We start from the raw sequence: 14,930 nt of genomic DNA on the forward strand, positions 1-14,930 counted from the left end.
TTCTGCAAGAGACTCATATTGGTGAGAAAGACATTCGTTAAATCACTGTGGCCTTTGGAGGGGAATATGACATAGAAACACTGAAGGATAAGGAATTCAAAGAGCAACTGAAAAGGGAGAGGAAGACGATGTATTTGACTCTCTTCAGTTCAAGAAGCAGAGGTGTTCAACAAAGCACACACACGTCTAGAAGCAAACTGTGAGGGTGGAGATTACGCTTGGATTCATGCTGAGATTGACAATCAGAAGTACACCTTTGTGAGTGTCTATTACCATTCTGACGACGACCATCTAATCTGTGATCTCATGGTAAAGATTTTCTCCAGTTTCTTAAGAAGTGGCTCAGAAGCTTTTAAATGCAGGCCTGTATTTGATGGAGACTTTAACACAACACTCAATGACCAGGATGTGAAGAAAGCACATGAGCCACGGAGATAAAGACTGACTAGGTTCATGAGTATATTGCAGTTGTCAGATGTCTGGAAAGAAAAGCATGAAGCAGAATCAGAAAGATACACGTATCAGCGCAGCAATCACAAGTCCAGATTATACTATTTTTTCATGTTAAAACAGGATCTGAAATATGTGCAAAGTTGTGAAATATGCAATGATATATTTCTGTCTGATCATTTCCCCTTGAGCCTTAGTCTGAAAATGAGTGAAACTGATGTTGAAGAGCTGAATCCCAAACTTTTATCGTTGAAGTAGAAGATTGAAGATCTAGGGATACTCCATACATAGTGCAGCACCTGGACCAATCATACACACAATTATTAATCCAGAAAGTTCTGTGGAGCATCTCTGAAATATCAATTTACATCTCAACTAGTCTCAATACTAGTCTAGTCTTATGAACTAGTTTGACCAACTCGCAGTTAACCAAGGGCTTAATCTGTATTGCTTTTCCCTTTCCATTTAGTACAAATACAATTTTTATATTTATATATATTAATTATTATATAACTGATTTTAGATATAAATATAGATATAAATTAATATGCTTTTAATATCCAAATCCGTTAAAGGATTTTTAGGCTGCATTAATTAGGTAAACCGGAACCGGAAACACTTCACATAACACCGTACTTTCTACATCATTAGAAGAATGGCATCTACGCTAATATTTGTCTGTTTCTCTCTTATTCCGAGGTCACCGTAGCCACCAGATCCAGTCTGTATCCAGATCAGAGGGTCACTGCAGTCACCCGGATCCAGTACGTATCCAGACCAGATGGTGGATCAGCACCTAGAAAGGACCTCTACTGCCCTGAAAGACAGCGGAGACCAGGACAACTAGAGCCCCAGATACAGATCCCCTGTAAAGACCTTGTCTCAGAGGAGCACCAGGACAAGACCACAGGAAACAGATGATTCTTCTGCACAATCTGACTTTGCTGCAGCCTGGAATTGAACTACTGGTTTCGTCTGGTCAGAGGAGAACTGACCCCAACTGAGCCTGGTTTCTCCCAAGGTTTTTTTCTCCATTCTGTCACCGATGGAGTTTCGGTTCCTTGCCGCTGTCGCCTCTGGCTTGCTTAGTTGGGGTCACTTCATCTACAGCGATATCATTGACTTGATTGCAAATAAAAACAGACACTATTTAAACTGAACAGAGATGACATAACTGAATTCAATGATGAACTGCCTTTAACTATCATTTTGCATTATTGAGACACTGTTTTCCAAATGAATGTTGTTCAGTGCTTTGACGCAATGTATTTTGTTTAAAGCACTATATAAATAAAGGTGATTGATAAAATTAGCTGACTTTAAATCTAGTCTGTAACACTTTAGTATAGGGACCTAGTATAACTGTTTGCTTACTACATGTCTATTATTAACATATTGGCTGATTATTAAAGCACATATTCAATATGACCTTATTCTACATCCCTAATCATAACAACACCACTTCTGGGGAAGTCGTGGCCTAATGGTTAGAGAGTCGGACTCCCAATCGAAGGGTTGTGAGTTTGAGTCTCGGGCCGGCAGGAACTGTAGGTGGGGGGAGTGCATGTACAATACCACAATACCACGACTTACCTTGATCAAGGCACTGAACCCCCAACTGCTCCCCGGGCGCCGCAGCGTAAATGGCTGCCCACTGCTCCAGGTGTGATGTTTGATGCAAACAAAGACTGTAATGTTACATATGCTAATCGGCATGCTTAACATGCTAACCATTAGGGTGGAGAAAACTAAATGAGATGTGTCACAGTGGTTTAAGTGGAACAGAAGAGTATAGTTGTACAATGTCAACTGAAAGTTATGTGTAATGAAGTTCATGTTTTTTGTGTGTATTTCATAATGAGTTCAATGCTTTATAATACACTGTTGAAATAGTGTTTCTTCAAGATTTGGACTCTGAATAGTTATCTCTCTCATGGAAAGTGGAAAATGTTACTGAAGAACAAATTGATGTTAAACACAAAATAACTGTATTGTCATCACGAGGAAATAACTCATTTTGCAATTGCAAGAGGACACAGATGGAAGGGTGTTACGTTATGAATGTTATAGAAGAAGTGATGTATTTGTATTATTGTTTTCAGACGCATATTGATGTGATTTAATGTACAGATGTATTCATTTATTCAAAGTTCTGTTATTTATAAGTAATATCTGTTGATGAAAGAGACATCACACAGCCCATACAGACTGACGCAGAGACAACATCACAAGTTTGTGTCTTCATTTATCAATTCCTATTTTCCCCCTTTATCAGGGTGTAACACTTACAGCTCTGGGTTCTTTCATACTGTTGGAATTTGTCGCTTCATTGCTTCATTTCTTGGTCAGAAAGTGGGCAATTGTACTGTTCAAAGTTTGCCCAGGTGAGGTACAGATGGTTACTTTCAGGACAAACATTTGTCGGGTCATGGATTCGCCATCCGAAGTTACGGATTTTACCGCTTATTAAACAGATCTGGATGCAAACTTCAAGGTTGAAACCAAACACATTGTGAGTACTGCTAATATTAACATAACAGGCTGTTTTCTGCATTTTCGCTGGCAGCTACAACGGGTGTAGATGTTAAATTTTTAGTGCAGCCTGCCGCCGCCATGACACTCACTCTCTCTCTCACACACACACACACACACACACATGTTGGTATATGTGGTTTATGGGGACTCTCCATAGGTGTAATGGTTTTTATACTGTACAAACTGAATTTTCTATTGCCCTACCCCAACCCTACACCTAAACCTAACCCTCACAGGAAACTTTGTGCATTTTTGGATTTTCAAAATAACTAATTCTCTATGATTTTTAAGCATTCTGAATTATGGGGACACAAAAAATGTCCTCATAAACCACCTCCTCATTGTAATACCTGTGTCATACCTATGTCATTAAACAAATTTGTGTCCTCGTTTACCACCGAAACAAGCTCTCTCACACACACACACACACACACACACGTTTGTTTTTGTGAAAAGGGGTTTCATCCCATACAGTAGGTGTAATGGTTTTTATACTGTAAAAACTGTATATTCTATGGCCCTACACCAACCCTACACCTAACCCTAACCCTCACAGGAAACTTTGTGCATTTTTACTTTCTCAAAAAAACTAATTCTGTATGATTTATAAGCGTTTTGAAAAATGGGGACATGGGTTATGTCCTCATAAGTCACCCTCTCCTTGTAATACCTGTGTCATACCCATGTCATTATACAGAGTTGTGTCCTGATATGACACGAAAACAAGAGCACACACACACACACACACACACACACACACACACACACACACACACACACATTTTATCTGAATAAATCTTTGTAAATGATAAATAGAAGTAACAAAACCAGGGGCCCGTTCTTCGTACGTCGCTTATTACATCCGAGATCAAATGACACATCCAAGATGATATCATCGTGCTAATCATGATCCGGCTAATTGGGTTTTTTCGAACACACCTGTTGTGTATGATTAGTATCGCTGGATTGAGTTATCTGAGATAATTGCGCATTCATGTGTTGTCTTAAAAGGGGATATGTATCGATACTCAAAACCATGATCAGCATTGCAGCGATTGGCTGGTGGCAAGACGGCAATGTAAAGACGTCATATAATTTAAAAAGACACCCGACGAAAAACTTGACAAATTTCTGGACTTTTATAAGGAAACAGCCAAGCAAACATAACTACATAAATGTTATAATCGATACAGGAAACAGATAATAGATAAATGTTTTTATTTTATTATAATTTTTTTCATGATTCAGAATTATTTAGATTCGCAATTTATAATAGTTGTGCAGTCTTTACATTTTATTTCAATGTAAAAAATAATCTATTCATTTCATTTTATATTTGAACAGATTTGTTAAGTGACAGCATTAATGAAAGTTTCTTAAGGGTCAATATCATGTTATCTGCATCTACTGTGCTCCATCAAGCCACTCTTATAATAGCAGTCATCACTCAAAATAATGCACGACTCTATTATCTGTATAGCATGTGTGTAAGACTTTAATACAATTTTGAAGTAATAATTTTATGACAAATAAATATTTCAGTGAGTAAAACTGGCTGTGTCTATAGTAGGCTGTTATGGACTACACAACATTTTTATATTATTTTTTAATATTTTTTTTAATGATTATTATTTTAAATTATTGTCGCTGGATCAGTATGTTACTCTTGTAATAAAGTAGCGGTGGTAGCAGACATATTTTGAGTTCTGGTTGAAAAGAAGCGATCTAATCCTGTGTACATGAAATAAACCTGCTCCCGAGCAGGTTTAAGCTTACAGACCTGTTGCTATGACAGAAGCTCCGGGATGAGCTTCAAAGAACCAAATGATCCAAGATCCCGCCAAATCGTCAACATTCAAATCCAGCTAACTGAGTTAGCAACGTACGAAGAACAGGCCCTTGGTTACTACGTGGTTACTATGCTTAAAAGAAGAATGATTATTATTTTAAAGGGGGGGGGGGGGTGAAATGTTCGTTTTCACTCAATATCCTGTTAATCTTGAGTACCTATAGAGTAGTACTGCATCCTTCATAGATCCAAAAAGTCTTTAGTTTTATTATATTCATAAGAGAAAGATAGTCTGTACCGATTTTTCCCGGAAAAACACGAGTGGCTGGAGGCGTGACGTGTGGGCGGAGCTAAAGAATCACGAGCGCGAGTAGGCTTTTGCGTTGAGAGCATGTGGAAGTCGTGACATTACCGTGAGGAAAAAAAAAAAAACATCCAAAACAAACCATGCCTAACAGTCAGATTCAGCGTATATTTATGATCCAGAATCAGATCCAGAGGCTGAAATTTAACAAGAGCAGCATCAGCAACAACGTCTCTATGTGGTATGTACTGAAACTGTATATATTTGCTTAGCGGTTTTGGAAAATGACTAAGTACCACTTTATGTCATCTTTTTTTTTTTTTTTTTTTTTTAAGCTGTACATTCGGAAAGTGCAGTTTGATGACAACATCGCATGTTGTTTACTTGATGTGCTTGACTGCATCATCCTTAAGAAATAAACGATGTGCAAATCCGGCAGAAGAGCGCGCACTTAGGACCCATATAAGGAAATTCCGCTCCATCTAACGTCACACAGAGCCATACTCGGAAAAAACTTTCCGAAACTTGTGACAAACCGGAAGGAGTATTTTTGGAACAGAAATACTCCTTCAAACGTACAACTTAATTTTTTAAACTTTGTCCATGTTTAGCATGGGAATCCAACTCTTTAACAGTGTAAAAAACTCAGTATGCATGAAATAGTATTTCACCCCCCATTTAAATAAAAAACCTTGAGCACAGACCAGCTACTATACTTCAAATCATACCCAGTTATTTTATATTATTTATTTATTTATTTTTTCAACAAGGCAGCCCTCAGATATTTGGTTCTGGATTAATATAAAAGTAATATATAAATAAATGTAATAAATGTAAATGTAAACTTGGTCTTTGAGTTCACTTGAACATCACAGCCAGGTGTGTGAATGAGGAACCCTGCTTCACATAAAATCACTCAAATAAACACTTTAGAAACACTGCACCAATTAAACTAACAGTGAATTTGTAAATGGACTACAGCAAACATGTTTACCAAGGAGAAGTTCTTCTGTATAAACCTAGCTAAAGAAAGAAGAGGAACTGTGATATTAATGTGTGAGCATCATCCATCCAAACCGCCGTGTTCATAGATGATCTCAGATCTGTGTGGTTTAAACCGGTCCAAACTGGGTTTAGAGATGATCTCAGATCTGTGTGGTTTAAACCGGTCCAAACCGGGTTCAGAGATGATCTCAGATCTGTGTGGTTTAAACCGGTCCAAACCGGGTTCAGAGATGATCTCAGATCTGTGTGGTTTAAACCGTTCCAAACCGGGTTCAGAGATGATCTCAGATCTGTGTGGTTTAAACCGGTCCAAACAGGGTTCAGAGATGATCTCAGATCTGTGTGGTTTAAACCGGTCCAGACTGGGTTCAGAGGTGATCTCAGATCTGTGTAGTTTAAACCGGTCCAGACTGGGTTCAGAGGTGATCTCAGATCTGTGTGGTTTAAACCGGTCCAGACTGGGTTCAGAGGTGATCTCAGATCTGTGTGGGTTAAACCAGTGTGGTCAAACTAACTGCAGGAACACTCTTAAGAACACACTAGACACAAACCACAGTGAAGCAGCTTCACAGAAAACTAAAGGAATGAATGGAAAAGTGATGTTTTGGACTCTTAAAGACGTCTCTGAGCAGCAAGTGTTTGTCTTAATACTGAAATGTGTCTGTTGAAGCAGCAGCATGTTTTACAGCATGTGTTTTTATGGCTTGTGTTCTGTTCATGCTCTCTTGTTTTCTGACTTGTTCAATAGTCTCTATGTAACTGTGTTTAGTAATTGTGCAACTGTGGATTTTGAGATGGGTCTTAAGTTTGGTCAAAGTGTTGGTGTCAATATGCGAAAGCATTGAAGAGATAAAATCGTTTTGTTATTGTGCCATAATGTGTTTAACAGTTTGGTATATCAGCAATAATCTTTGTGCCAGCATGGTCTGAAGATGATCTGAATCGAGTTTGGTGAAATGTTTTGTCTGAAAATGTTTTAAAACAACAAGTTTGATCGACTGTGGCATCATTGGTATCATTGATATCATTATGACTCAGGGAATCTATCATTACAATTGAAACAATGAATCCAAAAAAAAAAACTACCCTCATTTTAACTTCAGTATTTTGCCCCTGAATATTTTGAGTATCTTCTGGGCATGGTGCCCATGACACCTACAAACTTTCATAATGATATGCTTGGACGTTCATCAAATATAGCATTTTAGCTCCAAATTCAAATTAGTTGTATTTCCTAGCATCTCTGAAGTGATTTCAACCCTCTACATTGTGAGTAAATTACTCGCATATGCGACTAAATCTTCACTCTGGCGCCTAAATGATGTTTAATATTAGCCAATGGCTAATAAATTATCAGATTTTACTTGCCAGTGTGTGAGTTAGAGGTTAAGTATAAGTTTAGCACAGACATTTTTTCACTCGTGAACACTCTGGGCCCTATTTTAACGATCTGAAACGCAAGTGTCAAAGCGCGAAGCGCAAGTAACTTTGTGGGCGGGTCTCGGCGCTGTTGCTATTTTCCCGGCGGGATAAATGGCTCTTGCGCCCGGCGCAAATCTAAAATGGGTTGGTCTGAAGTAGCTTCATTATTCATAGGTGTGGTTTGGGCGTAACGTGAAATAAACCAATCAGAGCGTCGTCCAACATTCCCTTTAAAAGCAGGTGCGCAAGTTCCATTATGGATTGCTATTATTATGGCGTATTTACCAAGCGCACGCCAGGAGCGGTTCACAGCCGAGGAGACTGATGTTCTTGTAAGAGCAGTGAAAGACAGAGAAGTTGTGTTGTATGGGGATGGGAGAATAATTAGCCTGAATAATTTGTGAGCTAGTTTTATGCCTATTTTTTTTCACATCTTCGTGTCACACCACAATGATTTCCGTCATCTCATGTGTTAATATTTTTTTAGTGTAACAATTTATGATTTGCAAAAATAACTGTTGCATCTGTGTAGATTACATGAGCAAAGTGTATGCGCGTTGTGCACGCTATACATTATGGTCAAGCATGCGCCCTTAAAATAGCATAATGAACAACTAGCAACGCGCCACTGACTTTAGACTAGGTTTTTTCTGGTCAGTGGCGCAATTGTTTAATGGAACAGCAAAATAGCACCAGGGATTGTTTGCGCCGGAACACGCCTCCTTTTTTGCGCTGAACCGCCCAGGGAGCGCAAGTTCATTCACTAGTTTAGCGACGTGCTTCTGTGGAGGGAAAAGCGCGCTTTGCGCGGGTGCAAAATAGGAATGACACATGCGTCGGTGTACAAAGTCAATTGCGCTGGGTGCAAGATAGGGCCCTTTGACTGAGGGCTATAAATATTTGATGTACCGTAAACTCTAGTGTGAAGGCGCATGGCTTTAGTTGCACTGTAACAAATTTCTGTAGTTTTCACAGCATTATTACTGTAAAACGGGCAAATGCTTACTGTAAAACCTGTATACAGCATGTTACTGTAGATCTGCAAAGCATCATGGTCAATTTTCAATGGTGGGAAATTCTACAGTAAAAATATTTTTTTCTGTGAATCACAATACAGCAATTTCTAGAGGATTTTTTTTTCCCCAGAAATGGAAAGCTGAAAAGCTAGATTCCACACTTTCATTGGAATTTTAACTTCAGAAAGGTAACTTTGCTGATTTATTTCCACAGTTTACTCTAGTCAAGTTAACTATTTGTTCAACTAATTTATTATTTATTATTATTTGTTCAAGAGTGCACTGAGAGAGAGAGAGGTAAAAGAGCGGGACACTTCCTAGTAAACTCGTGTCTTGTGTGCATTTTATTAGCAAAAAAAAAAAAAAAATAGTGCATAATTTCGATCGATTTTCTAATCTGGCAACATTCGATAACGTCATCAGTTTAGAGAAGGATAGCATTGTTGAATAAAAATTAAATTGGAATTGTGTATGTGTCTGTTGGTGCACTAGCAGGAGTTTTCTCCAGCCAGCTAACGTCAACTGTCACCGCCGACACCGCGTGCGTGCGTGTGGAGCAGTGAAGCCAAGCCAGCCGACTCCAGAGTCCAGACTCGACAGAAAACGCAGTTAGAGGTAAGACTTAACACATTTTTCATAGGTTCATGATTTTTCTGAAAATCATCGCAAGTCAAACCGCAGAAACAAGATTGTTGATAGTCTAATTTGAAGTGCCATTCCCGACATGTGGGAGCATACTGTATAAAGATTTGTCTTCTCTGGCAACATTAACGTACATTTATAACGTCTTCAGTTTGATTAAAGAGTAACGTTTAGTATTGTTGAATAACATTAATTTGAAATTGTGTATTTGATGTATGTGCTGACGCGGTAGCCGTTTGAATAATCTCACTCGTCTTTTGTTTTTTTTTGTTTTTGTTTTTTTTGCTTGCTATTAACGTTGGCGCCTGAAGAGTCAGACATTTAAGCGGGCCGATTCGAAAGTTTTATTCATTCGAGAGTTTTATTCATGACACGTGGAAGCATAATAATATATATATATATATATATATATATATATATATATATATATATATATATATATATATATATATTAAGATTTTTCGAGATCTTACTCGTATTTTTATTTGCCATTTGGTTCATTTCTTACAGCAAAGAGGCCTTAACAATTAATCCAGGTAACGTTACATAAATTACATGAACTGGCATGTAACTATACAGTGTTTTTCAAATGCAAGGAATGTTGTTTCTCTTCAGACACAATCCCTAGAAAGTGCACATAAAACGTGCAAACATTAAGACATTTTGTGTGTTACAGACCTACATGTACCGATATTACTCAAAACCTAAACCAGCTAACGTTAGATCTCAAAAGACACACTTTCCCTTATGAATATTGTACTTGTGATTTCTAAAAGTGTTTTTTCTGTTTATTCTGTGTTACAGGAAACTTCACCCCAAGCAGACGTTGAGGACCAGATTTCTCTGCCAAGCACTCTAAGACTCATCATGCTCGGTAAGATCCCAGCACTAGACATACTCAATAGATCCCCATTTTAAGTATATATGTATATTAAGTGTTTAGTATATTTGTATCGATTCACTGTGTGAACAAGGTTTTACGTCATTTTACACTGATCCAATAGAAAAAAATGAGGTCAATGCATGTATTCAAAACTTCATTTTAAAAGGTCACACTCACTCATCCTGTGTAATCCATGTCTCCAGTATTCTGTTATATGATCAGGACTTTACAGACACCCAGATTTTTACTAAATGAAGTGCACAAATTCTGCACTGTGCATACATGTGCATACATGTGCAGGCTCACTACCTGGCTGTGCATCAGAGGATGTTATGAAAGTGAACTGGGTAGCAAAGTGTTTTTTTTGCCAAACAGTAAACCCTATCAGATTGAATGCTATACAAATTCATTTTTTAGGAGAGTCCATTCTGGGGGCAAATAGGTGGATGCTTTCCATCGAGGGCAGAGTTCTCCAACCAAATCCAACTGAGTGACCGTTTCGAATTCACTTCTGCTCTGGCTGTCCTTTTTGCATCATACTATATATTTAACATGGAATATCCTGCGGAGGCAGCCACCACATTAGAATGTATCCAGAGGTAAGCACTTATTTGTTGTTGATATATTTTTGACTAGGAATGGGAACAAATATTTGAGTACTCATTCTTTAACCACCTACCTGATTAGTAAAATACTTATCAAAGTGTTTATTTGGGATTATATGGACTGTTGTGTAATTTTTAAACATCAAACTTTTATTTTAACTCACCATGCAAATGGTAGAAAAGTAAGCACAGCCGCTCTAAAGTCTAAAATTCATGCACATCACATTTTCTTTTCGTCACTTTATTACTAAAGTACTTGGTTTTTAGAGTACTTCTAAATTACTCAAACTTCCCATCTCTACTCTTCACACTTCCATTATTGTGCTCACTGTTATGAGCATATAAAATATCAAAACTAAAAATATTTATTTAAAAGACCATTTGTGAAGCTGTTTCATGACTAATGTCTATGAATTGTTGCAATATGATTTTGTCAAAGTTTAATAGACAGACTTGAAAGGTCGCGATGACCGAGATCACAGTCTTTGAAGATGAATTGAGCAGCTCTATTTTATAATCTCTCTCTCAGCATCTAAGCAGGGCAAAGGCTTTTCAGTGTGTTCAGTCTCATGTCTCTTCTACATGTCCACTCTGGATGTTACAACACTTTAATACTCCTAGATAACAACACATTTCATCCTCTCTTGGAACGAAAGTGGCTAACTTCTGTCAACCTCATCTACAAGCAAGAACATAGATTTTAGATTCTGAAATAAAAAAATAAACGATTTTAGAATCTATGCAATAGCTAGGTGAATCGATTTTTCTCTCCAGGCCCTAATATGTGTGTTTTAAGTAAGAGTTTTGGTTTATAGAGAAGTGGACATTGTATTACATGTTGTATTACACGTTGATTGGCTAAATCAAATGATCCAATCAAACTTTTATATATTGTCATCAACCCATCTGTCTTGCTTATAAACCTTTCCATTAATAATTAATTTCTTCCACTGCAGGGTAGAAGACTCCAGCCCAGGAAATTGTCTAATTCAGGCCCGTTTCTGAAGAAAAATACAGTTCTGGGAGAAAAACAACATTCAGGGACCAAATTCTACTGTTTGAAATCCTGCTGTTTTTAAATAATTAAATTTGCCTTTTATACATTCTAATTTTAACCGAACATATTAATCCATTTGAACAGGATTGATTTGTATGTTCAGAAAAGTGTTGTTGTATACAAAACTAAATGAAATGTTAACAGACAAATGTTTACCTATTGAAGATTTTTTTTTTTTTTTTGCTATGCTATTTTTATTTTATGAATTTAGAAATTAAAAGTGTGAAAAGTTATCAATAAATGGCATTTTTTTGGCAAAAACAGTGTCTTCATTTTACAGTACACAAAATTAATGCTGTAATCCTTATTACAGTAGTAAAATATGTGAGGTGATGAAACACAGTACTGTGATTATTACTGTAAAAAAAGTTTACAGTATTTGTAAAGTTACTGCAGTTAAGTTTACAGTAAGCATACTGTGAAATGAACTACAGCAACTTACTAGCTAATTGCTGCCAGCAAGTTACTGTAAATTTCACAGTATTCTTCTTACAGTGTGTATTTTCATGTCAATATAATGGCGTTCTTTTGGAATTTTTCGCATTTTAAGAACTGCTTTGTTTGTCAGCTTATTGGCTGGTGCTTACTTATTATTGTCCCTGTCTTGATTTCAGCAAATCAGTTGAACCAAACGCACAAAACCTGATTAATATTCTGTAATAATGAAAACTCCATAATCATCGGGAAGGAGGTGGCGGGAACCGGCATACAATCAAACAGAAACTTTAATAATTCAAAATAAACACAAAACAGTGCATCAGCCCCTCACGGACGACTGATGCACACAAATAAAAACCAAAACATAAAATAAAAGCCCAGGCCTGGTCCTCTCTCGTCCTTTACTGTCGTTGCTCCTGTTTTATATCCCTCCATCTCCTCCGTGGGACTCGAGACCGGCGAGTGTCGCAGGTGTGGCTCATCTCCAATCACTCCACCAGCTTCGCCCGTTCCCACATCTCTTGGCCCCGCCCCACTCGTCACATATTCATGAATACAGCAGCTCATTAATCTTTAGTAATCCTTAATGCGTTTATCTTATCAGTATTTTTGCCAGTTTTTTCCCCATTTTTGTTTTTGCAGAAATACTGATACCAAAAAAAGCACATGCTTATCAAGTTTATTTCTAATTACTTAAGTTATATTATTAAATAATACTTGATTATTATAATGCTTGACTGACTGATGAGTGTACATATATATATATATATATATATATATATATATATATATATATATATATATATATATATATATATATATATATAAACTGTACCACTTTACCAAAATTTATTTTCTACTCACACATACAGTATATATATTTATATATACGATTTTTATGCGCTCACTGTTTGGTCCGATCGTCCAGTTGAGATTTGACTGCTCACACTATATGTGGGGAATCCACACGCAGGATCCCTCAGAACCCGGATGTTTGTGGCATGTTTTAGAATAGACAAGCTTTCCCGGGATAAACCATAGAGGGATAAACGCACTGCTTTGGTGATATGCACAATTCTGTGTGCTGAAACATCCAAAAAAAACAAAAGGCAGGCAGCAAGCTGCAGCTCAGCAGCTATATCATCCCAACTTTTCTCTATTCCTGACAAGGTAAGTTTACGATGACATGTCAAAAAGGCTGACATGTTGCTGACATACCTCCACAAGTTTTCCCTCCATCACTTCAGTCCACACTACAGGCCGTGTCGCCATGGTTTCATTTATGGGTTCGTAGCCCTGCTTCAATACTGCGATACCTCACGAGAGGCGACCAAAATTTCGGACATGTCAGAGATCCATCCGACCAACCGATTACCTGTCGGGAGAAATTAATCGCCTCTCGTTTCCCCTTGTACACTGTACAAACACTGCATGACAAACGATACACAATAATGTTGAAAATCGGCCCGACCCGAAAAAAGAGTCGCACAAGTCAGAATTCGGCTCAAAATCAGATGACAATCGCACAGTGTATGCCTGACCTTATGCCAACTCACTGCAAAGTCTTAGTTCTTAGTTCTGTCTGGTATTTCCAAGCGGTTTCCCTGTGTTTGTTCCTTCCGTGTTTGACTTTGGATTGTTTATACCGACTGTGATTCTCTGCTGCCTGCCCCGACCTCTGCTTGTTTCTGTTTTCAATTACGGATATACCTTGACATACCTCACAATGTTCTCTGATCTCTGCCTGTTTAGCCATTCTCTTTAATAAACTACTGCATATGGATCCGACAGTCTCTGACTCCATGTTACAGTAAGCAGTTAAAAAAACTAACTTTCTACAAGTAAGTTGTGTATAGTGGAAACACAACCTGGTTTTATCACTAATAAGTAAATTATTTTATTTCTAGAATTGAAAGACATGCAGGAAACTACTGAAAAAAGTGAAAGCATCAGTAATGTATTTAGATTGTGTATAGATCTAAAGTTGTTAACAATATTCAGTTCTGACACATTTCACACAATGTGAAGCAGCTCTTCTCCATCACACACTGACATCATGTCAGTAATAGCAGCTTTAGCATGATTTAAACAGATCAGAGGAAGTGAACAAACACAGGAAGAGCTGAGAGTATTTATAGAAAGAGTTGAGAGAATATAATGAAGAGGAAGACTGACAGAAAGAGAAGATGGCTGATAAGTGTCACTTGTGTCTGCTGGGACTGATCTTTCTCTCTTCACTTCTCACAGGTAAAGACATCTGTGTTTTCTCTTCAAGACAGTTAGTGAATTAATCTGAGAAAGAGTCATTTTTATATTAAGAGTGTGTTTGTGATTTGAACAGCTCTCTGATCAAGACAAATAGATTATTTTGGAGAGTGTGATTGCATTAGTTCACCCTAAAATGAAAATTAGAAAGAAGAAAGTCAAAGATACCTAGGATGTCTTGAGGGAGAGGCTTATTTTCATTTTTGTGTGAACTAACCCTTGAACAAGGAAACAGACTGCATGATCTGAATCTTTAAATGCTGGTGTGTTTTATTTTTTTTAATTTATTAATATATAGTATAATAATCACTCATATGTTCTTGTGTTTCAGGTCTCAGTGGAGTGGATGATGCTCATGTGTTCATCAGTTCTGGTGAAGATGTCCGTCTGCCCTGTAATAATGCTCTTCATGACTGTAACTCAACTACATGGATCTATAACAGATTCAGTTATTCACCAGCAGTTGAACTGATCACTGGAGGGAGAAAGAAGACAGACATAGAGAAACATGAGAGACTG

The 14,930-nt window shown here is 37.5% G+C and overlaps 1 protein-coding gene and 1 long non-coding RNA gene across 2 annotated transcripts in view; one reads left to right on the forward strand and one right to left on the reverse strand.

The window, feature by feature from the left end:
* LOC113097377 (gastrula zinc finger protein XlCGF26.1-like) overlaps positions 1–14,930 on the reverse strand; it is a 62,240-nt gene that overhangs the window by 15,300 nt on the left and 32,010 nt on the right. The window contains exon 5 of the mRNA XM_026262621.1: positions 4,447–4,450. Coding sequence (XP_026118406.1) covers positions 4,447–4,450 — 4 coding nt within the window. The remainder of the gene's footprint in view (positions 1–4,446; positions 4,451–14,930) is intronic.
* LOC113097381 (uncharacterized) lies at positions 8,497–11,880 on the forward strand. The gene is made up of 4 exons (XR_003288836.1): positions 8,497–9,136; positions 9,968–10,037; positions 10,464–10,645; positions 11,608–11,880. It is a non-coding gene; the product is annotated as an uncharacterized LOC113097381 (long non-coding RNA).

This window comes from Carassius auratus, unplaced genomic scaffold (assembly GCF_003368295.1).
Source record: "Carassius auratus strain Wakin unplaced genomic scaffold, ASM336829v1 scaf_tig00216209, whole genome shotgun sequence".
NCBI lineage: Eukaryota > Metazoa > Chordata > Actinopteri > Cypriniformes > Cyprinidae > Carassius > Carassius auratus.